This window comes from Cyprinus carpio, chromosome A10, assembly GCF_018340385.1.
Source record: "Cyprinus carpio isolate SPL01 chromosome A10, ASM1834038v1, whole genome shotgun sequence".
In the NCBI taxonomy this organism is placed as follows: domain Eukaryota; kingdom Metazoa; phylum Chordata; class Actinopteri; order Cypriniformes; family Cyprinidae; genus Cyprinus; species Cyprinus carpio.
This window is the reverse complement of record NC_056581.1, coordinates 2,756,982-2,783,932: the sequence shown is the minus strand read 5'-3', so window position 1 is coordinate 2,783,932 and position 26,951 is coordinate 2,756,982. Positions and strand designations below refer to the sequence as shown.

Here is a 26,951-nt window from a genome sequence, read left to right as displayed (position 1 = left end):
TGCACTCACATGGTTACAATGATACGAATGTTGGGCAACTTGAGCTATAATGTTATATTGATGGAATATTATAAACAGCACACAATTTTCGATAAGTTGAAATGTTTATTATGATGTATAATAGGTGTGTGCACCTGTGGCTCGTCAGCAGGTGTGACTGCGGGCGACGTGCTTGTTGGTCTCTCCTCTAGGGGCCCCGGTGGCTCCCACTGCGTGGTACCTGTGGGAATGTGCCAGTAGTAGGTGCCTGATGTGTCCTGCACTCGCATCCAACCAGCGGGCAGGTCCGTGTCTGTTTCAAATGCACTTCCATCCCAGTAGGACTCTACAACCAACAATGAAAGGTGTTCCATTTAGGCCTGTTTACACCTGGTATTGACATTTCAGGTGATCTGATCACAAGTGCTCAGGTCACCTGGCAGTAATATGTGTTGCAAATAGAGATTTCACTATCAGAAGATATTACCTTTTATTTTCCAGGAAAAACAGCACAATATTCAGCAGGTTACAGTTACACAACATACTTTTTAGTTGTGTAACTGAAGTAATGTGAAGGTATCAGACTAGCTGCATTTTGGATCCAAGACAATTATCAGACTAACTGAACTAAAAAAAAAATCATTACCATTGTCTTTTTTTAGTAAAATAAATAAATAAATAAATAAATAAAAAACACGGTGGTATTAATGGTAGTTGTGAGAATTATGGCATTGTGGCAAATTTCTTCAAAAAAATTTTCATTGTCCAATATAAATATCTAAACCACCCTGGATCAAGATTCATTTACTTGAGATGATAATGTAAAATATCTTGAAATACTGAACAAAATTAGGTTAAAGATTAATGATTCTCTGTCAACCAATCAACCTTCTGCAGTGAGTCTAGCTCCACCCTTTAGGTAGGGCTGGGCAAAAAAAAAAAAATTGAACACGATTTTCACACACATCTCGTCAATAAAGCTGCTCTTGTGATAAGTAGGTAATCTCCTGCATGTGCGTTCAGATCAGAGTATGTGAACGGAGTGGAGCGGCAACAATTTCCCCTCCGCGCTCTGAGCATTTAATAATTACTCCGCTCCCAGTAAATGTAAATAGCCCCTCTCACACTGCATGTTGGTCCTGGAAAATTGCAGGAAAATTGCCGGGTCGCCTTCTGTGTGAACGCAAACACGTCCCAAGATTGATTCCGGGATCGATCCTGGGTTGGGGACCTAGTAACATTGCCGGGTTCAGTCCCGGAATGAGCTCTGTGTGAACAAAAGCCAGAACTAATGCGTAAAGGGTGTGTCGTAGTGATGACTCTTTTACCAGGTGTTTTGAAGGCAGATCAACGTTCGCGATGAAAAAATGTGTGCAAACTGTAATGAAGCGGAGATCAGTTAGCTCCTCACTTTCCGTGCTGAAGCTGAGATCGTTCGGCAGCTTAAGTGAAAGTTAACGTACCTATTGCTTTCGACTCGTACATTACACGTCACGCCCTGATGTCACATGTCATTATGGGACCTTTACGGGTTGTGTGTGAACACATGCACATATTCCGGGAAATCACTGGCAGTGTGAAAGGGGCAAAATCTAGCGACCCAGCAACAATTGCCGGGACACATTACCCTTGTACTTTCCAGAATCGCAGTGTGAAAGGGGCTAATGCCACTCCGGGAGCAGTATTTACTACACAGAGCCATAGTTCACTGACAAGCTACACAAAATCGCGTTCAAAATCGGCAGCAAAATTTTGAACGCAATTTTGTGTAGCTTGTCAGTGAACTACGGATCCTCAGAGCACGGAGGGGAAATTGTTGCCACTCCACTCCACTCACATACTCTGATCTGAATGCATGTGCAGGAGATTACCTACTTATCACAGGAGCGGCTTTATTGACGAGATGTATGTGAAAATCGCATTCGATTTTTTGCCCAGCCCAACCTTTATGTACCGAACTACTATGCTAGGTTGCCCAACGGAAGGGTCCCAAAAAAGGGGTGCGGTACGGTTTGCTATTTTGGTACCATTTACAACTCCTGACAATTGAAATGGAAATAATTGCGTACCGTACTGAACCGTAGCACTCGGAGGAAACAAGCCATAAGAGAACATATTGTGGTCCCTTTAATGTATTCCTCACTTTTTTTTTTTTTTTTTTACTTGGTCTAGAAAAGTGTCTTAAAGGTAGGGTAAGGGATTTCCGGTAGCCAATGTTGACATTTTAAATCCCCAAAACAAACCTGCCCCTACCCCAAAAGGGTTTCGCCCCTATTTTGTTAGCTCCACCCCACACATACGTACGCAACCCAGACAACGATTAGTTCTGTGAAACAAGAGAAGAAATAAAGCAACCTCGGCATCCAATCGCAGGCCTTCCTTGAGTTCTCTCCAGCACTGGAAACCTGATCCGATATTAACACGGGTCCTACTTCTTGCCTTATTGCCTTAAGCCTTCTTTTGCTCCGCAGACAATCTTTCTGTCGCTCGGCTCAGCTAATGTCCGTTCTGTGCACTGAACGCTCTCTCCTCCACATCATGAGTAGACACGCCCCTTACTGCTGATTGGCTACAAGTTTGTTTAGCTTCTTGGCCCAAATCATTTTTCTAAAGAGTTTTTGAAAAATCGCTTACCCTACCTTTACATTTACAAAAAACTGCAAAAAAATTGTTTTTATCAGATCACTCTTGCCATTATCATCTGCCATGTTGCATGACTCACCTGGCTCTCCATCTGGGGTGCAGCTTGCAGTGCTTCCCTGTGACAGCGACATGCAGCTGGAGTCCTCGTCGCTGGGAATGCCGTGCTTACTGAACAGCAAACAAGCATTTCGGCTGCCACCTTCACCTCCTATCTTCTGAATCTCAGATGAATTGGTGTTCTCGCCTCCACTGGGATTTAAATTTTCCTCTTTCTCTCTCTCTACTTCCTCGTCTCTAGTCTCCTCTTGGTTTTCTTGATTCTTCTCCATCAGAGTGTTAGAAGAGTAAATCAGAAGAGGTTCATCAGCTATCCAACTGTGGTCAGAACAGAGAGCTTTCAGGGTCTTGTTCTTCTCTTCATGGCTCTGCTGTGAATTCTGGTTTGGGTTTCTGTCTGTGGATGCATTCTCGTTTTCAACCAGGTTGAGATTCTGGTCTTGCTGCTGATGCTGTTGCTCTGCTAACTTGCATATTTGATTCTGATCTTCCTTCATCCACTTGGCGTTGCTCTCAGAGCCTGGAAGACTGTGTTCATTCTCCTGATTTCTGCTCCATTCATCTTCCTGGTGTCGGAGGGATACATCATCATCATCATCTATTCCTCCCATAATGCCTTTGAGAAGCTGAATGGAGGTTGTGCTGTCGTAATTAAGTTTACTCTTTAGAGAGAAAGGATTTGACCCACGAGTATCTGTCAGGCCCAGCTTTCTTTCATGTGATAAGCAGAGGTCAAGGGTCAGTGAAGGTGGGATGTAGGTGTTTTCATTGAGCAGGTCTGAAGGGCTCTTCACAGACATAACACAGAGCTGTAACATACATGCACCTTTAGAAGTCACACCTTCACTATAACGGCATTAAAAACATGAACATTTCACACAAAAACATATAAACTCACTGTGATAAACATGATAACCCTGGCCATTAAAATTGGGGTTAATCATTTTAAATTTCAATATTATTATTCACATCTAAGGAAGCAACAGTCCGATCCCTGGATCAGCACTGGCAACGATACAGACCTTTTTTGCAGGATCAGATATCGGTTCAATGAAACCAGAAAAAGCCAAACAAGTATGACAAAGGCACCGTAAAAGTTTTTATGTCCTATCTTCCAAGTCTTCTGAAGCTGTTCGATAGCTTTATGTGAGAAACAGATGAAAATTTCTAAGTCATCAATTGTATGTAGAGCTGGATGATAAATAATATCATATTGAGATCGCAATACAATTTATGGCGATAACGATAAGCTCTGGACAGTTTTACTCGATATGTATTCTAACAGCCAATCACAAAGCAGATTCAAACACAACAACAGCCGGTCAGTACATGCCACTAATAAGTCTGCATGTTCTGCGTGTTTCTGTGTGAATGAGTGGCGTGGTTTCATTTTTTTACATGTTGCCAGCATCTGCATGTCACTTTCATGAGGACATGAACACATGAAGTTAATCTCCAGAGCTGCTCTGAGGGTCACTTCACAAGTTGTTCACGGTTTCTTTTGATAAAAACTACTGAAACTGAAAAAGATCTTCATGACAAATCATCAAAATAAAAGTCTGGTTGAACTTGATGAAATTATAACCGAAATATATAAAAAAATAATGTAGGAACTAGATAAAATATACTTATAAAAATGCTACTTGAGGCTTCTGGAGTCATTTTTACATGTCATTCCATCCATTGTTTTCCTATTGTTTAAACTGATCGCACTCCCACATTACGTCACTTCCAGTTTTGTCGGTTTTCAGATGGAGAAGTAAAGTTTTTTCACAAAAACAACTCTAGAAGCCTCAAGTAGCATATTTATAAGCATATTTTAAACAAAATCTAGTTCCTACATTATTTTTCTATACATTGACTGACTGGGTCTCTATACAGGTCTGCTCTGCAACATCTTATTTGACAAAAATAAAAATGCAATGTTTTGTTATAAATTAATTGATTCAATAGTAAAAGTTTTATTAATTCAGGCTCCAGAAGTGACCATTTTTTCTGCTGATGCGACTAAATTTTGTGAGCACTCGCACTGGCAAAACCACCATTTCTGTTGCAACTAAACAAAAGTGTAACAAAACCGCACCATTCGTTTATCAGCTTGGACCAATAAAGGCCCCTATATACCCAAAATAAAGTTCTTTTTCATTCTTCGTTTAGGGGTATAATGAAGTTTGAAATATGTGAGCAGTGGTATACTGTTACCGAACATCCCGATCTGATGAACCGCACACCTCCTATGACACAATCGTCACAGACCAATGGTAGTACGAAGGTGTTTTCAGCCGGAACAAACTCTTCTGGAAAGTCCGCTTTGGCAAGCAGTTTCGAACTCCCAAAACGGACACAAAACGAACTTCGATTTGGCCGGAATTTGTTCAAAATGATGTCATATCAGTTTGTTCTTCGATTTCGCCTGATGTATATATGGAAAGTCAAACACACCGAAAGTGGGAAGAAACAGCACGGTATTAAGGACTGATCTGTCAAAGTCGCAGCTCAACGGACCGAGTTGCACGACTGACTTGACAGCGCAGGGAGTACATGTTTGTTAGCACCACCGAATGGATAGCGCGGCGCTGATCAATTAAAACCGAGCAAGCGCGAACGTTAGGATACTTTAATTTCATGTGTCTTTCCCGAGCGGCAACCTAGCGCTCTCTCTCGTGAAGCCAATAAGGAAGTGACTGGATCAAACCTGAGGACACTGCCACTCCCGCAGCCCTCTCCACTCATTTCACTTGTTCCCACACCCCTCGTACGACCGGGAGGGGTGGAGGTACTGGTCTCCTTATATCGAAAGATTGGAAATTTGATCTTCAACCACCACCTACAGGTAACGGTTCATTTGAATCACATGCTGTTACTGTAACCCACCCTGTTAAAATCCACTTTGTGGTCATTTATTGTCCCCAGGTCAATTGGGAAACTTCTTGGAGGAGTTGGACGTGCTGCTATCAAAACTATCCTGAAGATGGTACTCCTCTGGTACTGCTTGGTGACTTCAACATCAACCTAGATAAACCCCAGGCTGCTGACTTCAACACTCTGCTCGCCTCATTTGATCTCAAGCGAGTCTCTACTACAGCGACTCACAAATCGGGCAACCAACTGGACCTCATCTACACGTGCTGTAGCTCAGTGGACAACACTTTAGTTACTCCACTGCACACCTCAGACCACTTACTCATTACTGCTAATCTAGCACTTACTCCTGAAGCGGCACACGCTCCAACGCGGGTCACCTTTCGACGGAACCTACGCTCACTCTCTCCATCTCGCTTATCCTCTGTGGTTGCATCCTCACTTCCTTCACTCTCGCAGTTTTCAGCTCTGGACACGAACAGTGCTACGGACACTTTTTGTTCCACTCTGACCTCTTGCTTGGACTACTTTTGCCCACTGTCGTCTAGACCAGCACGCACCACCACATCTGCCCCCTGGCTGTCCGATGTACTCCGTGAACATCGCTCTAAACTCAGGGCTGCAGAGAGGAAATGGCTTAAATCAAGAAACTCTACCGACCTCAGTGTGTATCAGTCTCTCCTCTCTTCCTTCTCTGCAAACGTCTTCACTGCTAAAACATCATATTACCACGAAAAGATTAACAACTGTTGTGACGCTCGGACACTCTTCAAAACCTTCTCTTCTCTTCTTAATCCGCCTCCACCTCCTCCTTCATCGACTCTTACAGCTGATGACTTTGCAGTTTTCTTCACAAATAAGACAAGGAGGGTTTGTGATTCATTCTCCACACCGCAGACTGAGGATAACTTCACAACGACTAAGGCTCGCTCTTTCTCCTCCTTCTCTCCACTCTCAGAGACGGACGTTTCCGAACTTGTCCTGTCCAGTCATCCTACTACTTGCCCACTGGATCCGATCTCCACTCACCTCCTTCAAGCGATTTCTTCTTCAGTCATACCTTCACTTACTCACATTATCAACTCCTCTATTCACTCTGGAACATTTCCCTCAGCATTTAAGCAGGCTCGGGTAAGCCCACTGCTGAAGAAATACATCTCTAAATCCAGCACTTCTAGAAAACTACAGACTGGTATCCCTTCTTCCATTCATTGCAAAGACACCTGAACGAGCTGTGTTCAACCAGCTCTCTATGTTTCTTGTACAGAACAACCTCCTGGACAGCAACCAATCTGGCTTCAAAAGTGGCCACTCAACTGAGACTGCCCTGCTCTCGGTTACTGAAGCCCTGCGACTGGCAAGAGCAGCTTCAAAATCCTCAGTACTCATTTTGCTGGACCTGTCTGCTGCTTTTGACACCGTTAATCACCAGATTCTCCTGTCCACCCTCAGAAAGATGGGCATCTCTGGAACCGCACTCCAGTGGCTTAACTCCTACCTTTCTGATAGATCCTTCATGGTGTCTTGGAGGGGTGAAGTCTCTAAGTCACAACAACTTGCTACTGGGGTTCCTCAAGGCTCATTACTTGGACCGCTTCTCTTCTCCATCTACATGACGTCATTAGGATCTGTCATTCAGAAGCATGGCTTTTCCTATCACTGCTACGCTGATGACACTCAACTCTACTTCTCATTCCAACCAGATGACCCAACGGTAGTTGCTCGCATTTCAGCCTGTCTGAGTGACATTTCTAGCTGGATGAATGACCATCACCTTCAGCTCAACCTTACTAAGACTGAACTGCTGGTAGTTCCATCTAACCCATCGTTTCATCACAACTTCTCTATACAGCTGGGTTCGTCAACCATAACTCCTTCCAGGACAGCCAGAAACCTAGGAGTTGTGATGGATCATCAGTTAAGCTTCACAGACCATATTGCTACAACGACCTGGTCCTGTAGATTTGCCTTATTCAACATTAGGAAGATTAGACCCTTCCTGTCAGAGCAAGCCACCCAACTTCTTGTCCAAGCTCTTGTTCTCTCCAGACTGGACTATTGCAATGCTCTCCTGGCGGGCTTTCCTGCATGTACTATCAAGCCTCTACAACTGATCCAGAATGCAGCAGCGAGGGTTGTCTTCAATGAGCCAAAAACAGCCCATGTTACTCCTCTCCTCATCAGGTTACACTGGCTACCAGTAGCCGCTCGCATCAAATTCAAGGTACTGATGCTTGCCTAACAAGACGACCACTGGCACGGCGCCAACTTACCTAAACTCACTAGTTCAATCTTATGCACCCTCCAGAAGTTTGCGCTCTGCAAGTGAACGACGCCTTGTGGTGCCATCCCAAAGAGGTTCAAAATCACTCTCACTGACTTTTTCCTGGACTGCTCCCAGCTGGTGGAATGACCTCCCGATCTCAATTCGAACAGCTGAGTCTTTACTCATTTTCAAAACACATCTAAAGACTCATCTTTTTCGCCTGCACTTAACCAGACTAATACTAGTACTTACCTTTTTCTTTTTCTTGTCTATCATATTCAAAAAAAAAAAAAAAAAAATCCCTGGCTATGTGATCTGTACTAGACTAACTGAGACTTGTCATAGCACTTGTATACCGTTGTTGTTTTCTCGTTGATCTGATTGTTTCTACTGTTCTCATTTGTAAGTCGCTTTGGATAAAAGCGTCTGCTAAATGATTAAATGTAAATGTAAATGACTAAAACTGTAATTCATCGACTGGCCGCTTGAGGCTGGCTGCAAAAGGGAGTCAGTCCCATAGACTCCCCATGTTAAAATGCCCAACTTTACAGCAGAAAAAAACATGTTTACAGCCTGGTGCAAAAAATTATTTTGGTCTATATAGCTAATTTTGCCCTTAATTACAACTGTGAGGGGGGTGAATTTTTTTATAACTCATCCTTTTAAATTATATTAAGCCTTAAAGTTCTGCATAATTAAGGGCGTGGCCACGTGAGTGACAGGTGGATTGGCGCTGCTGACAATGCCTTCGCGCTAGGTGGGCGTGGCTTCAGCAACCAGCTCCCGCCTTTTGGCCCCTTTCTGATTATCTGGGAGAGTCGTGCTGTGACGCGTTGCCAAGATGGCGACGGCCCGCTCTGCACACTTTGAGCTTCAAAACCGCTATTGAGGAGTCTATGGGTGACGTCACGGACACTACGTCCATGTTTTTATACAGTCTATGGTCTTTCCCTGCACATAGCTTAGTTTAGATTACTTTAATTTTATGTCATTTCTTCTGCTTATTATCTTTCATATTACTACATGTAAACCAGTGGCGAGGCCAGAAATTTTAAATTGAGTGGACCTTGGTAACATAGGGTGGACCTTAGTGCCTATTTCAAAAATCATTTGACATAAGCCTATATGAGACAAAAATAAGAATGCAAATTTGTGTGTGATTTTTGTGATCGGAATGACTTTGTATGCATGATGGCCAGTTTTTTTCTCTGTGATTATTTACAAAGTCGGTGAGTGTATGATGCCTAGGGTTTTCAAATCTGGTCAGATTTTAAAAGTAGCATGGAGTCCAGCATGGAACAGATTTTAAAACGCTAGTCATTATACACTTACAGAAACCTTAATGATTTACAATACCGTAGTCCTCTTAGAATTTATACAATAGAAATCTATGGTGACTGTAACACAGGCTTTAATGCGCCACAGACGTGTGCCATAATGCGCAGATCAGCTCTAGTCTCTGAATCTGCTGTTAAAAATGAACCATCTATTCATCATATCATCATGCAAAACTAAGAATTAGAATCATTGAAATGTGACTATCAAATATCGGTGTATGTGGGGGGCGGGTGTTTAATTTGAAGCAGCAGACTTGGGTGAGGTTTGAGCCAGTGTTAATTTTGGCAGGCATTTTTGATTTAGTCTTAGTCTTTATCTTGAGACAAAACTGCTTAATAGTCTTAGTCACATTTTAGTCATTTGAGTCTTTCATAGTTTTAGTCGATGAAAAGTCATTGCGTTTTTGTCAACTTTTAGTCATTACTTTTAGTCATTAGTTTTAGCCAAACTGTAGTTACCAAAATTTATTTTGGTAGCTATTTTATATATAGTCTTCAAACTAAAATAATCATTGATTCTTCTCTCTTTAGACCATATCAATTAAGCTTATGAGAAATTTGAATCAAGGATTGAATTTGGAAAAACTAGAATAATTTATGACAATTTTCATTTTTGGGTGATCCCTTTAACAGTAGTGAAAAAGGAGCAACTTATAAATATATTATGATTATTATATAATTTTTAAAAAAAGAAGCACAATAAGACAAATACGAGAGAGATACAAATTAAACTTGTTTTTCAGATACAGTAGATTTACTTAACATGTATACATTTATTTAACATCTTTTGTTGGTTAACATTAATTCATGTTAACATTAATACGGATAGGTATTTAATTAGGAATGCTGTCCCTTTAAGATGGAAGGCATGCATGTAATACTGACACACATGTATTCTGTCTTTTTACAAAGCATACTGTTGCAGCTGAATAACATGAGCAAAAATCAGCAGCCTAAAAAAACCCTCAAGAGGAATTCTGCCTGTGCTTAAAAAAAAAATACCATAGCAAAAACAACTAGATTAATATAAATTTCAAATATTAAAGTGTTAAAGACAAGTAAACAGTCAGTTATAAGATAGGAACAAACAAATCAATTAGCAATATCATAAATAAATACAACTAAACAAAATTTCAGGTACAGAAACTGTAATTAAAAGTTTTTAAAAACACTGCATAGTTTTCTTTTTATAAATAAAATAAAGATTAATCAATTAAAGTTATTAAATATATTCAGACAAGATCAGTGAATAATTTTCTTTTGTTCTTTGATTAACATTAATGACAGGCAGCGCATTTATTAGGCTGTTGTCTCTTTAAGCAAAAATACGGCTGTGTTTATGATGATATACTGATGTAGTTTTCTGTATATTGGTTGACAAATATGAAAGAAGTCAGTTTTGGCTCGGAACAACCTTTTCTGCAGTGGAAATACATGGAACGGTCCGAGAACGGACACAAACCAGTAACCCGCAGCACGACCGCCGATCGTTTTTAATCAAATTGAAATGGGAACGCAGGAATCGTTAAGCAGAATTGAAATGCATGCGTCTTATCGAATACCCGGTTCTTGGAAATTTAGAACCTGTTCTAAAATGGAACCGGTTTTCGATACCCAACCCTAGTCTCGATGCTGGCGGGAGTTGTGGGGGGGAGTTAATGAACAGCGCTCTCTTCCACCCTCAATACCCATGGCTGAAGCAAGGCACTGAACCCCCAGTTGTTCCCCGGGTGCTGGATATATAGCTGCCCACTGCTCCGGGTGTGTGTTCACGGTGTGTTCACTTCTCATTGCTGTGTGTGTGCACTTGGATGGGTTAAATGCAGAGCACCAATTCCGAGAATGGGTTACCATACTTGGCAAATGTCACGACTTTCACTTTAACTTATTTAACAACGAATTGTGACTCCCGGGAAAAAAGGGACGTCTGGTCACCTTATCCCTACCCCTTCGGGTGCTGAGGCCATTGTTTCAGATCGCTAGTTTGCGTCATGGTACCCTTTCCATCTACTGCGGCTGCTATACTGAGACTAGATATGCAAACGCCCCTTATCCTATTGCAATCCAATGACAGGGATGCACATTTTGAAGGATGATAGCCGATTTAGGGGGGTGTGGACAAGTCTTAACTTTGATAAAGAATATCTCTCTCTTTTGATTTGAGACTTTAGTCTTTGCAACTTTACAGATCTTCTTTATGCACCAAGAGCTTGTAACACTCCAAAGAGAAAGGAAAAATTTAAATCGCATCATATGACCCCTTTAATGACAGAGCAGCAGGTTTATTTAGGTTACTGTATCTTTAAGACCTCATGCATGTATCAAACTGTTACACATGTTTTGTTTCTCAACAGTTTACATTATCTTTATAGCCTGTATACCGACAATGTTTAGTATAAATCGACTGTTTACATGAATACTCATCAAGACGGACACTTTAACATTTTTGTATGTACTTGGCCGTTTACACGCAAAGGCGCACTCTCTCAGATGCATCTCTATCTGCATGCGCTTTGAGTGCGAGGCGGCTCACAGAAAGGGTCTCACAGTCACAGAGCGCGCAAGCACTAAATTGAGCACTTGAATGTTTAAAATGGTAACACTCAAAAATATGTGCAAATTATACATTCCGTAATCTGTTGCGAGCGTCTTTCACGTTGAAATATTTGCAGCAATTTCCCGTGTTACAAGTAGGGATATGCCGGTATCAAATTTTCCTGTTGCGATTAATTGATAATGTTTTGTCACGGTATGCGGTATTATCACGGTATTGAAATTAAGTTTTAAAAAAGTGGTCATAATACAGTAAAACAGGTTAAATAACTTTTTAAACATTTTTTTAACATGTTTTTTTAACATTTGAACATTTAAATACAATAAAGCAATACAAAAATATATTTAAAGTTAAAAATTTTACACCGATTAAAGTGCAAAAGAACTTTAAAGACCAACAGGTATCACTTAACAATAAGACCTTATTAGTTAACCTTAGTTATAGTTCACAATGAGCAATAGCTACATTTGCTACAGAAGTTATTATTAAAAAATACAAGTCTTAGGTCATGTTAGCTCATTAAATAACAAAGTTGCAACTTTCAATTTTAACAATGTGTTATTATATATTGGAATACCTAAGATTAATGAATGTTCAGAAGAATTTTTCATTGGCAGTTTGTAACTAATGAACCCTAATGTAAAGTGTTAATGAACAATAAAGAATCAAAAACACTTTCAAACAATATCTAGGACATGTTGTAGTCCAGATTAAAAGGGAAAAAAAAATTATGGAAATATATAAATATTATTTTATATTATTTAAATGTTTAGAAAGTAGCAGCTGCTTTTATTTATGGGGTTTCCAGTGTAAGGGCTGCATTTTCTGCAGTTTAGCGCCATCTGCTGTCAGAGAGTGAATGTGCTTTCATTCAGCGTGTCTCTCACGTGTTCCTCCATGTGCTTCTCGTGCGTGCTCGTTTACATCAGGGTTCACATGCGTCTTTAAAGCAGCATACAACGGTGTTGTGCATTTTGACCAGTTGATGGGAAAAGTATTCTTAAAGTGCATTTAAAATTCTGAATAATTTGTTATATATAATTATTCTTGGTATTTTGAAGTACCCACGATTACAATATCGTGCATATTCATTACCGTGATATATCGCATTACCCAATACCGGCACAAGTCTAGTTACAAGTGCAGAAACTGCGGAATCAGTAGAATTATGTGCAATCTCCGCAATCCCGGGCTGAAATTCAAGCCCTGCAAAGTGTAAATTATTTGCAATGGTCACTTTGTCGCATCCAGTGTAGATAGAATTTAGATGTTACGGCGCGACACAGCAACTGTCGCGTCCAGTGCAAACACGATGTTAGAATAGGGTGATAACCTGTTGATATGAGTGCAATAATTCCAAATGAATTCCCAAAAGATAAAATAAAGTCTCTGTCCTTTTTGCCGCCTTGACTGTGCTGCCACGTTAGGAGGCTGCCTAGTTCTCCTATATGCATGCACTGGCCCTGCACCTAGGATGCCTTGAGGGTAGGGGTGGGCGATAGGGAAAAAATATCATATCAAGTTTTTTTTTTTTTTTTTTTTTTTAAATATCACGATTCACGATTTTATCACGATTCTTTTTCATGTCGGCATTTCTATTTTGCAAGTTTTCTGAGCATTACAGCCAAACTAATTTCCCTATTATAAAGACAAAGCCTTTCAAGCTAACAAAAAAAAAAGAAAGATTGGCTGATATTTAGGCCAAAGAGGGCGAAGATAAAAATCTTTGTTCTTATTTTTAATAACAAAGATAAAAGAATGACAAAGATACACTTTACAAATACACATTATATATAAATAAAACAAACAGTGTTGACCAGAATGAAACAGAATGACCTGCCCAACTCAATCCGAGCAGCTGAGTCCTTAGCCATCTTCAAGAATCGGCTTAAAACACATCTCTTCCATCTTTATTTGACCCTCTAACTTTTGCACTCACTATTCTAATTCTATTTAAAAAAAAAAAAAAATCTAACTACCTTACGAATCTTTTTGTATTCTATCTATTTTCTTTTCATTTATTATACAATTATAAAAAAAGACCTCTAACACTAGCTTGCTCTATTCTTTTTCTATTCTATCTGTTTTCTTTTTTATTTATTATATTATTTAAAAGCCCTTGCTACGTATACTGTGTTTAGGCTAACTGAGACTTGTTATAGCACTTATATATTATTGCTCTTTTGTTGATTTGATTGCTTCCATTGTCCTCATTTGTAAGTCGCTTTGGATTAAAAGCGTCTGCTAAATGACTAAATGTAAATGTAAATGTAAATGTAAACAGTGCGTTGTTTTCAGGTACAATATGTGTATTTAGCAGGAGCATTCAAGAAATTGAATGAACAAATATAAAAATAAAATGCTATATAAACTGATTCCTAAAGCAACTGTATTCAATTTCTTCAGTCAAGAGCAGCGAGTGATTTTCTCTTTGTGTTTTGTTGTTTTATTAATGTTAAAGGAATAGTTCACCCAAAATTCTTTCAGCTGTCTGTCAATTCTGTCATAGTGTCTTATTTGTATACCACCATTTACTCACTTAAAAGTTGTTTTAAACCTGAATGAGTTTTTTTCTTCTGCTGAACATATACGCTATTCTGAGGAACGTGGAAAACCAAACAGTTGCTGGTCCACAGTGACTTCCAGAGTATTTTTTGCTATCAAATTCAATGTGGACCAGCAACTGTTTGATAACCACATTCTTCAAAATATCTTCTTTTGTGTTAAGCACAAGAAAGAAACTATCCCTTTAATGACAGTCGCATGTTTAATAGGCCTACTGTCCCTTTAAGACCTGCACGCATCTAATATACAGGCACGTGTACGTTTTTCTCTCAACTGTTTACTTTCATTTTAGACATAACCAACTGTGTCTACATGTAAACCTTGTGTGTTCTGACAGTATTAGCTCAAAAGATAACAGTTCAATAATCAGGCGCTGTTTGACAGGCTTTAGAGCACATGCTTCGGATGTATGCGGCGCTCAGAAAAAGCACAGGTCAGACCAGCACGCGAATGAAACATTTAAAAGCACACGCAGATAATGAAAGCGTAACTCCTGTGAGAGTAACTCTAGCGCTGAGTTAACACTGATGTGAATGCATGTGGAGTTGTTCAGTATATGACGGAGGCGCCAGAACTGCAGCTGATAGAATGTGCGCAGTAGCACCATACTACGATATTTCTTCAAAAGCAGATCGTGAAGACATTTTTATCATCCACGAATAAAAATCGTCATATCACACACCCCTACTTGAGGGTGAGCAAATTTTCATTTTTTGGGTTAACTAACCCTTTATTAGTCATTCATTTCTACTTCTTGCCTTTAAATTTAAATTTAAACTATTATAAAATATCAAATTAGCAAAAAAGAATCATATTTTGTTAGAGTTTTTAAATTTTTGTGTATGAAATAATAGAAATCACCAAGAAAAACAAACTTGTTGCAGTTTGTGATTGAATCACATATAAAGACTATTCCTTTTATAATTACTGAAGTTATCACTCAGCTTTGTATACCATAGAAGATTGTTCATTTTCTATATAAAACTTAGATTTTGCATGTTTCTGTTGTTAATAAAAGTAAATTTTGTAAGCTTCCCAACTCAAGCTCAGTGCTTTACTGTAAAATGTGCATTACCAAGAAATAAAGGTGTAATATTATTAGCAACTGCACTTATTAATTTTATGATTAAATGTATCTTTTTTAATACCCCATAACTTATTTATGATATATTTGATCAAACGGTAATTTAATAAGTCAAACAGGCTTTATTCATGAATAATACTAATACTAATTAAAGAGAGATAGATTTAACAAAGGTGTTTTTTTTTTTGTTTTTTTTTGCATTTTAACGCTGATATTTTTATGTTTTATTAACTCATTTACAAAATGTATTTTATTTTTAACAGTGATTTAATACAATTTTATTTGATACTTCATTAAAGATTGACTTCATTTTTTTTAAAGCTGATACGTTTAATGCATTTTATATAAAGCTGATATATGATGTAACTTAACGTATCTGATCAAATGGTGATTTAATAAAACAAACAGGCCTTATTCCAACCCCTGAAATATTATTATTATTACTATATATATCATTGCTACTTGTATGATAACATTGGGATTAAAAGATTAAAGCAGGACTTTATAAATAGTAAAGGTCTGTCTCTCCCTGTTGATCTGTTTATCTGTCGTTCACTCAATCACATTCACACATTCATCGCACCATATATGCTATAAACTCCGCGTTACAAAGCGCTCTCATTGTGCATAATAAAACATTCACTCACCATTAATAAAATCCTCTCATGAATGTCGATCTGCGTCGATATTTCGGAAATCCTCAGACACCCTCTACAACATCACCGTTACACAGCTAACGCTGCTATAGCTAGCCCACGCAACGCACGACGTCACAATGACGTAGGCTTAATGTTTTTCGTTTTTCGTTGTTTTTGCTAGCCCACGCAACGCACGACGTCACAATGACGTAGGCAGAGCGATGCTGCCTTACGAGGAATTTGTTTTCGTGACAGAAGCTCCGCAGTGCAACAGAATGACAGCGACAGAACAAAAAACACACAATAAAAGAATAAAAAATACAAATAAGTAGGTAAGGAATGTATATATATATATATATGAACATATATAACAACAAGACAATTACAACGTTTCATATAAATGCCACCACCAGTACACATTATTACAAGTAAATAATAGTAATAATAATAATTTCGCCACAGTAATAATGAGAGAGAGAGAGAGAGAGAGAGATAATGAACGGTACAGTTTACTTGTCTTTTTCAAATTTGCGGATAATATTAATAAGTCCTGAGAGCAGATTTGTTCAAATTTGTTGATACAGAAACAAAATTGGCTTACCGCCCGACCACTTAATTTTATGTATATGAAACTTCCCCATTACGAATAGCCAGTGATTGAATAACATACACTTAATCTCATAATCATTAACATATATCATTATATCAGACCCACCCAGTTTAACAGCTGTATTAAGTTTTCTTGTAATGAAATTCTCGACATCAACCCAAAATATCTTTGTATAAATGCAATGAAAAAAGAAATGAAAAAAAAGTTTCTTTTTCATAGCTACAAAATTCACAAGAATAGTCAATGTTCAATTTAAAACGTTACAATACGTTTCACTGGATAAATTCTATGCAACATTTTATACAAAACTTCATTTATTTTGTCATTAACAAAGAATTTCTCAACCATTCTCCAAGCCTTATGCCAATTTAAATCTCCAAATATTAATGACCAGTAAAATCTAGCTGGAAGATATAAGTAACATCATTTACTAAATTTCTAATGGATTTATTTGGTATGTTGTTTTCTAAAATATCAATATTTCCAATAAAATTTATATTAGTTATATAGTCCAGATTAGGGTTTTTAACTGAATTCATTTTTAAGAAGACACAATACTTTAGGTATAGCATCCATTACAATTGTATATTCTCTGGGTCTAATTGGGATTTTAAATTTGTCAAGAAACTCTGTGTATGATAATAAGCCTCCATCACTATTCATCAACTGACTGTGATTCCTGTTTGTTTTGTATAGATGTGTTGACTTCATGCAGCGCCGTGCAGACCTATCGGCGAGAGAAGCCGCTTACAGTCGGGGGCGGAACTGAGAGCAGAGACGTGAAGTCGGACACTTTCTGCTCCCGGTCTTGATGCTTTAGCGGTGTTACATGCAAAATAAATAACATGCAATATTTGTCAAATGTACAGATGTTTCAGAAACGTTTTAATGAGCAACAGAAACACTTTTTCTATACTGTTTAATACAGTGCCAGCTGTTCAAGAATAAAGTTCAACATACTATTTAAATACCAATAAAGTGGATGTATATTTTCTTTTAAATCAGTGTTTTTTTTTTTGTATTTTTATTATTATTATTAAATGTGACTCAATACAACATTGCTTAACAGGAAATAAAAGCTGAACACAGATTTGTGAGCAGTATTGGAATTGAAGATGTTAGAAACACACGTCATTGTTGTCATGTGGTGAATTTGGCTAATTAAACAGCGGTGTCCTCATCAGCGCTCCTGCAGTCGCTCTGAAAAAGCTGCGCCAGGTGAGTCAGCCGGATGCTCTCGAAACGCTATCGCGGTACTTTGATGCCGGTTCAAGTCGGACAAAATTTCTAACCGGCATGTATGGAGATACTGTGGCTTGGTTGGCATGATACACAGTCTAATGGTCTAACGAAATCCAATTTTAGACATCTTTTACTGTAACATTACCCCTTTTATGGCCCTTATATTACCTATTTGAGCCAGTGCAGATGAATGAAGTTATCTCAGGACGAGACCGCCCTGATTGTAAATGAAAACGTGATTGGCTATAGCGAGATCGTGCTACGATTGGTCAGTGAAATGTGGCTGTTATCTGATTGGCTTGAGTAGACGGTGGGTGGAGTCCACTTATTTGTGGATTGTCAGCACGTCTTGACGCAAGAAATGTTTCACAATTCGCAAATGCACAGGACGGGATTCACAAATAAATGCCAGACAAAGTTGTGGTTGTGGCATAAATATATATTTGTGAATATGTTTTTTATTTGCAAATCTTATTTTAGTTATTTGTGAATTTAATTTGTTTGTGAAACTTTAAGATTTACTTGTGGATCTCATTATATTTATTTGTCAATATGTTTAATTTTTTAAAAATCTCTTTACATTTATTTGTGGATCATAATCTGTTTACTTGGAATTAAGCAACAATTCTATCTCCATAGGCATGCACTGCTTCAAGTCAGCCGCCGATCGGTTTGCGCGGGACCGCATAAAGTCGAACGCACCTTATGTCTCCTTGTCACATGTTGGTGGCATTCGTTGCTGGGGCAACGTCGCTCAGCTGATGAGCTAATCAGTTCTATAATCACTTGCTGGTGGCTTGATCTGGATGTGGCACCTGTCTATTGCACCAGCCACCATGTGAAAAGCTGGAGACCCAGCCGGCTGGGCAAAACCCTGCCCACACTTCTTCCAGGTCATCCAGGGTCGAGAAAGCGATCACACTCCTCAAAATACAGATGACTTCCCTGCTGATTCTGTGCACAATGTCATGCACCGTGGACTTTGGGATGTCAAAGGCCAGAGACTCCACCCGATATGATGCTGCATGGGCCAGCCAGGATCTGACCTCAAAGCAGCGATAAGGGACATGATGGACTGTCGTGAAAGCTGGAGGTTGAGACAAAGTTCAGATCCATCTTCAAAATACTATCGAAGAATTGGCACAGCAGCATTCAGGTGGCAGTAGGTTGTAGGGCTCACAGTCTGTAAATGTGTATGTAATTTTTTTTTAGAATACGTATATATTATGTATGTATTTATTTATTTTGTATATATTATTTATGTATATATTGTATCTATTTATAATATTTATTTAGGCTATTTATATTTATAATATTTATTTAGGCTATTTATATTTATAATATTTATTTAGGCTATGTATATATTGTATTCATTCTCTTTTTCTCTTTCTCTCTCTATATGTATGTGTGTGTGTATTTTTATTCATTCATAACAATAAATTACTTCATTTCGTTGCTCCAAATCAGCCTCTGTCACAGTGTTCATATACATATCTTTTTATTCTGAGGTAAAATTTGCTAGCTAAATAGGTGATTGTACTTACCTTATTTGATAAATATTTTACAAGCTGTCTTCGAAGGCGTGATCTGCGAGCAGCTGACCGACGCCTCCTCTGAGCTGTTGATCCAATCAACGTTAAAACGCCGATGAAAGCAGTAAGAACTAAGAGCAACATAGCCAATGTTCGAGCAGTGGAGTGGGCTCTTTATATTTTCGCGCTGTTGTGACGACGCATGACATGTGACAACATCAACATGGCGGATCTAGTACATTTTTTTTTTATTTTCGAGATTTTTTGACGAGGCTTGAGTTCGTCCGAATTGGATTAATTCTGTTGTGTTATGGGTAACAGTCTGTAGATGGCGCTTAGGAGGCGCGGCCGCCATTATGGACTGAAAGCTGCTGAAATCGTTAGCGCCAGTTTGCTATAATTTTGTATAGAAATCTATACAAAGCTTGAACTGGCTAGTAGGCTGGCTAGTAGTACAATAGTTTCCGAAAGATGGTCAAGATGGAGTTCTTTTTTGTTCATGTGTGCATTTGCTAGATTATACACCTTTTTGACTAATGCTTCCATTCTATGTCAATGCCTCTTCTCTCATAAAAACAAAAAAAAATACAAAGAAACTTCTCGTACACAAATGCACACACAATAGATGGTGGTGTCTGATTAATTACTGAGATCTTATGGCACCACTTCCATTTTAGTACTGTTTATAGTTCATGTGTGCACTTGCTAGATTGCACATCTTTTTTTTAGGGCTGTCAAATGATTAATCACGATTAATCACATCCAAAATAAAAGTTTTGTTTACATAATATATGTATGTGTACAGGGTATATTTATTATGTATATATAAATACACACACATAAATTATGTATTTAGAAAATATTTACATGTATATACATTTATATATTTATATTCTTATATTTTATATTATATATAAATATATTTAATATATAAACATAATATATAAACATAACATATTCTTCTTAAATATATACATGCATGTGTGTGTATTTATATATACATAATAAATATACACAGTATACACACATATATTATGTAAACAAAACTTTTATTTTGGATGTGATTAATCGTGATTAATCATTTGACAGCCCTACTTTTTTTTGTACCTTTCCGTCTGTAATAGGACATTCACAGATTGTTTTTGTTCTTGCCATTGAAATGTTCACTGTGTGCACTTTCACTGAAGATGTTGAAAAACAAGTTGTTAATATTTTTGTGAAATTCTATGTAAAAGATGAACTGTCTTTAGAAATGCTCATTTATAATTTTATTTATTTATTTATTTTTCCAAATCATATATATGGTGATGTTCACTAATGTCAAAATCAACATTTGAATAAATCTTATTACTGTGTGTCTGCATATATATATTACTTCATGAATTTCAGTTATTCATATAACAAGGAAAATGCATAATAGAACATAAATATTGATAGATTAAAGGTTTGCAGTAATTTTATAATTGTATCTTTGCAAACCGTAAGTGGTAGGCTAATGAAGCCGATTCGGTGGGGGACATACCCTTACTATAGGTATCTTATAGTATTTTGGGACAAAATATTATAGTAATCTTATAGGAATACTAGGCCTGTAGTAATTTGGGACATACTACAGAAGTACGATAAGACTACTATAGAAATACTATAGCAGCTTAAAAATATTATAGAGGTATTACAGAACATCACAGAAGTATGTTATGTTCTGTAATACCTGTATTATATCCTAGAGCCGCTATAGTATTTCTATAGTAGTCTTATAGTACTTCTATAGTAATATTTTGTCCCAAAATACTATTTTCCTAACCGACACATAGACGTATATTTTCTGTCATTTAACGTCGGTCATACTCATTAATGTATTTTAAATTGTTTTCATATTTAGATATGACGGCCAGAAAAAATTAAGTTATGTTAAGTTTTTGTTATGTTAAGTTTTTCAGTGCCATTGACTCTCGGCGTTTTGCTTCAGTTTTCAGTCCATAATGGCGGCCACGCCGTCACGTCATGGGGGCAACTGTTGCTATGGAGCGTTCTATTGAGTTTCGCCTCTTGGCTTCTATACTCTTTGATACTACTCCATTCATACTATATAGATCGTACTTTTTTTAACGGTCGAGAAGTACGTTCGAATTCAAATGTAATGTTATTACCTACACAAGTAGTATGCGATTTCGGACGCAGCACCAAAGATACCCAAGACGTGTCATTCGTGTGGTTTTGAATGGGGGAAAATCATAGACTGTATAAAAACGCAAGGCTCAATCGCAGGGAGCCCCGCCTTCTGAATGAAAGAGCCAATCGCTAATCAGTAAAGTCACCGCATCAGTGCAGCTGTTGTTAGAAGTGTCCAGAGGTGGGAGTAATGCCGTGTTCCAGGCAACCAGTAACCCGTGTTTTTCCAACCTTTCTAACCATGAAAGTTCCCTGGAACGGAAGTCAAACCCGTGACTTCCCACCCATGAACTCGTACAGTTTCCAGCTCTGACGTCACATAGCCCGGGAAACAACAATGGCAGCCCCTACGGAATATTTCCTACGGACGCGCTGTTTATGCAAGTGGTACACGGCAAAAAATAGACTTTAGGACAATATAACGTTGCAATTAAATCAATAATCTAGCTACAATTCCTTGCGCTCAGGAAGTTTGGCGTGACTTGCCTGGAACGTGAGTCATGGTTTGAAGTCGTGATTTACGGGCTCAAAAACCTGCCTGGAACGCAGCATTAGTATTTAATGTGGACGTCTCAAGGGAAGTCACAGGGAAATCTCAAGTCTTAACCTTCAAGTCTCAAGCAAGTCCAAGTCAATTTTTGTGAGAATCAAGCAGTTCAAGTCGTCATACTGTAGCTTGGCTCTATCAAGTAACTGTCAAGTCATACAAATATTTTTAAAACTGAATTTATATATTAAAAAAACTTAAAACTACAGTAGTTATGGACTATGGGAGTTTTATTTGCAACAAAACAAATTTGCAATATGCATTTCTACTCAAAAAGTGTCCACATACAGCTTAGCTGTTAATACAATAAAAATCTAAAATAAATAAATAAATAAAAATTAAAACTGCATAGCCTAAGATGTAAATGTAACTGAAATTAGTCCAACATTAAAAGCATGAAAAGTATTTTGGTACAGCTGTTTCAATATGCCTCAAACATTCAGAGAAACCATGAAAAAGTATTAAACAATTCACGTAAAATGGTTTCTATGCCACCAAATGGCATTCTTCAAACAGGCATCACCTTTATGGGACATGAATCACATCATTAAAGGGATACTCCACCCCAAAATGACAATTTTGTCATTAGTCACTACCCCCATGTCGTTCCAAACCCGTAAAAGCTTTGTTCATCTTTGGAACACAATTTAAGATAAAGAACATAAAAGTATGAAAAAGCATCGTCAGAATAGTCCGTCTGCCATCAGTGATTCAACCGTAACGTTATGAAGCGACGACAATACTTTTTGTACACACGAAAACAAAATATAATGACTTTATTCAACAAGCCGTCTCCTCTGTATCTTTACACATCAGCATAGTTAAATTTTAGAGAATATGAGCTGAACTCAAACTGAGTATGCTCTTCTGTGTGGGGGTAAGTGATTAATGACAATTTTATTTTTGGGGTGGAGTATCCCTTTAAGTTAGATCCTTCCTTTTTAACAAAACAATAACAGCAACAAGAAAAAATACTAATAATTTAAAAATCACAAAAACCTTGCACATGTTTATAATGTACATTATTAATCTGTGTGAGAGTGTGTGTGTGGGAGAGAGAGAGGTGATTTGAGTAAGTGTGATTTATTAATATTTGTGAGTGAATGTGTGCGCACTTGTATGTGTGCATGGTTGTGCATAGATATCACACTATAGAGACTGTGTCTGTAACAATTTAATTGAGGTTCAACAAATAAAAAACAGGTGCAATACGGATAAACAAATGATAAAGCTTGGCTTATTGAATATCAGGTCCCTTTCTACAAAAGCACTTTTGGTAAATGATATGATCACTGATCATAACCTAGATGCAGGGGTGTCGGACTGGGGGTAAAACCAGTACTGATTACCAGGGCCCCAAAGGAAGAGAGGGCCCTTGAAAAGTCTGGAATATATTTTATTTTACCTGGATATTTTCATGGTGGGGGGGCATGGGGGCCCATCAGGACTGCCTATGCATAGGTCCCGGGATCTTGTGCAGCGCCCCTGCCTAGATGTGCTCTGTTTGACAGAAACCTGGCTTTAAACCTGATGATTACATTATTTTAAATGATAAATCCCCTTGTGATGTTTGTTACTGGCTACTTCTTATCAGGCCACCAGGGCCAAACCATACAGACTTTATTAAAGAGTTTGCTGAAAAAAAAAAATTTTTATATCCTGAGTTAGTGCTGGCCTGCAGATTAAAGTTTTAATTGTTGGTGATTTTTAACATTTCTGCATTTTGACATTGAGAGGCATAGGTCGTAATTTAGAGGCCTTTTCAAACCCCTGATAATATTATTATTATTACATATAGATCAATTGATACTTGTATGATAAACATTGGGTCATTAAAAGATTTTGGTTTAAGCAGGACTTTATAAATAGTTAAAGATCTGGTCTTCCCTTGTTGATCTGTTATCTGTCGTTCACTCATCACATTTCACACATTCATCGAGCCATATATGCCATAAACTCCGCGTACACAGGCGATCATTTGTGCAAATGAAACATTCACTAGCTTTACCAGTAATAACAAATCCTCGCATGAATGTCGATCTGCGTCGATATTTTGGAAATCCTCCGACACTCTTTACAACATCACCGTTACACAGCTAACACTGCTACAGCTAGCTCACGCAACGCACTACGCCACAATGACGTAGGTGGAAAACGCTCCCTTTTTTTTTTTTTTGCTATCAGCTCAGAATAGAATGAGCTTTATTGACTAGGATGTTTAACATACGGGAATTTGTTTTTCGTGACAGAAGCTCCGCAGTGCAACAGATGACAGCGGATTGTCAGCCAGAACAAAAAAACACACAATAAAAGAATAAAAAATACAAATTTCTAAGTAGGTAAGGAATGTATATTAGTAAGATATGAACATATATAACAACAAGCCGATAAATTACAACCGTTCATATAAATGCCACCAACCAGTACAACATTATTACAAGGTAAAAATAGTTAATAAGAATAATTTCGGCCACAGTAATAATGACTGACGATCAGAGAGAGAGAGAGAGATGAGAGCGATAATGAACGTACAGGTACTTGTGTCTTTTTCAAATTATTTGCGGATATATTAATAAGTCATGAGAGCAGATTTGTGTCAAAATTTGTTGATTACAGAAACAAAATGGCTTACCGACGACCACTTAATTTTATGTATATGAACTTCCCATTACGAATAGCAGTGATTGAAGAACCTACACAATCTATAATCATTACATATATCATTATATCAGACCCAACAGTTTAACAGCTGTATTAAGTTTCTTGTAAATGAAATGATCCGAACCATCAACCCAAAATATCTTTGTATTAAATGCAATGAAAAAAGAAAGAAAAAAAAGTTTCTTTTTCCTAGCTACAAAATTCACAACGGATAGCAATGTCAATTTAAAAACGTTAAATACGTTTCACTGGATAAATTCTATGCAACATTTTATACAAAACTTCATTTATTTTGTAATTGACAAGAAGGAATTCTCAACCATTTCAAGCCTTTGCCAATTTAATATCCAAATAATTAAGGACCAGTAAAATCTAGCTGGAAGATATAAGTAACATCATTTTACTAAATTTCTAATGGATTTATTTGGTATATTTGTTTTTCTAAAATATCAATATTTCCAATAAAATTTATATTAGTTATATAGTCAGATTAGGTTTTTTAACTGAATTCATTTTAGAAGACACAATACTTTAGGTATAGCATCCATTACAATTGTATACTCTGGGTCTAATTGGGATTTTAAATTTGTCCAAGATAAAAACTCTGTGTATGATAACATACGCCGCCGATCACTTGATTCACAACGACGGTGATTCCTGGTTGTTTTTGGATTAGATGTGTTTGACTCCTGCACAAGCGCCGGGCAGACTATCGGCGAGAGAAGCCTCTTACAGTCGGGGCGGAACTGAGAGCAAGAGACGTGAGTCGCGACACTGCTCTGCTCCGGTCTGTGCTTGGAGCGGTGTCACATGCAAAATAAATAAATGCATTTGCAAATGTACAGAGGTTGCATAAACGTTTTAAGAGCAACAGAAACACTTTCTTCTATACTGTTTCATTACAGTGGCAGCTGTTCTAAGAATAGACGGTCAAAGGACTATTTAAATGTACCACTAAAGGGCGGATTGTAGATTTTCTTTAAATCAGTGTTTTTTTGTTTTTGTATTTTAATAGTATTATTAAATGGAATAAATACAACATGCTTCACCAGGAAATAAAAGCTGAACACAAGATTGTGAGCCGTATTGGAATGAAGAGTTAGGAAACACAAGTCGTCATTGTCATAGTGGTTGATATTGGCAATTAAACAGCCGGGTGTCCCTCACAGCGCTCGCAGCGCGCTCTGAAAAAAGCTGCACGCCAGGTGAGTCAGCCGGATGCTCTCGAAACGCTATCCGCGGTACTTTGGATGCCGGTTCAAGTCGGACAAAATTTCTAAACCGGCATGTATGGAGCGATACTGTGGCTTGGTTGGCATGATACACAGTCTATGGTCTAACGAAAACTCTAATTTTAGACATCTTTTACTGTAACATTAACCTCCCTTTATATGGCCCTTATATTACCTATTTGAGCCAGTTGCAGATGACATGATAGTTATCTCAGGACGAGACCGCCGCCCTGATTGTAAATGAAAACGTGATGGCCTAGCGAGATCGTGCTCGATGTGGTCAGTGAAATGTGGCTGTTATCGTGATTGGCTTGAGTACGACGGTGGGTGGAGTCCACTTATTTGTGGAATATGTCAGCACGTCTTGACGCAAGAAATGTTTCACAATTCGCAAATGACAGGACGGGATTCACAAATAAATGCCAGACCAAAGTTGTGGTTGTTTGGCATGAAATATATTTGTGAATATGTTTTTTATTTGCAAATCTATATTTAGGTATTTGTGAATTTAATTTGTTTGTGAAACTTAAGATTTACTTGTGGATCTCATTATATTTATTTGTCAATATGTTTAATTTTTTAAAAATCTCTTTACATTTATTTGTGGATCATAATCTGTTTACTTGGAATTAAGCAACAATTCTATCTCATAGGCATGCACTGCTCAAGTCAGCGGGCGCGCCGATCGGTTTGCGCGGGACCGCATAAAGTCGAACGCACCTTATGTCTCCTTGTCACATGTTGGTGGCATTCGTTGCTGGGGCAAACGTCGCTCAGCTGATTGAGCTAATCAGTTCTATAATCACTTGCTGGTGGCTTGATCTGGATGTGGCACCTGTCTATTGCACCAGCCACCATGTGAAAAGCTGGAGACCCAGCCGGCTGGGCAAAACCTGCCCACACTTCTTCCAGGTCATCCAGGGTCGAGAAAGCGATCACACTCCTCAAAATACAGATGACTTCCCTGCTG

General features: G+C 38.0%; 1 protein-coding gene across 6 annotated transcripts in view; it reads right to left on the bottom strand.

Moving 5' to 3' along the window:
* Nucleotides 1-24,250, bottom strand: part of LOC109097399 (amyloid-beta A4 precursor protein-binding family B member 1-like) — a 44,551-nt gene extending 20,301 nt beyond the window's left edge. For 5 of the 6 annotated variants that reach the window (XM_042764730.1, XM_042764731.1, XM_042764733.1 and 2 more), the window contains exons 1-3: nt 15,995-16,124; nt 2,702-3,488; nt 135-325 (exon numbers count right to left, since the gene is read on the bottom strand). In XM_042764730.1, the coding sequence (XP_042620664.1) occupies nt 135-325; nt 2,702-3,488; nt 15,995-15,997 (981 nt within the window). In that variant the 5' untranslated portion in view covers nt 15,998-16,124. Of the gene's footprint in view, nt 1-134; nt 326-2,701; nt 3,489-15,994; nt 16,125-24,096 lie in introns of those variants that run through there. The other variant, XM_042764735.1, reaches the window with a different exon arrangement.
* Nucleotides 24,251-26,951: the final 2,701 nt, after the last annotated feature.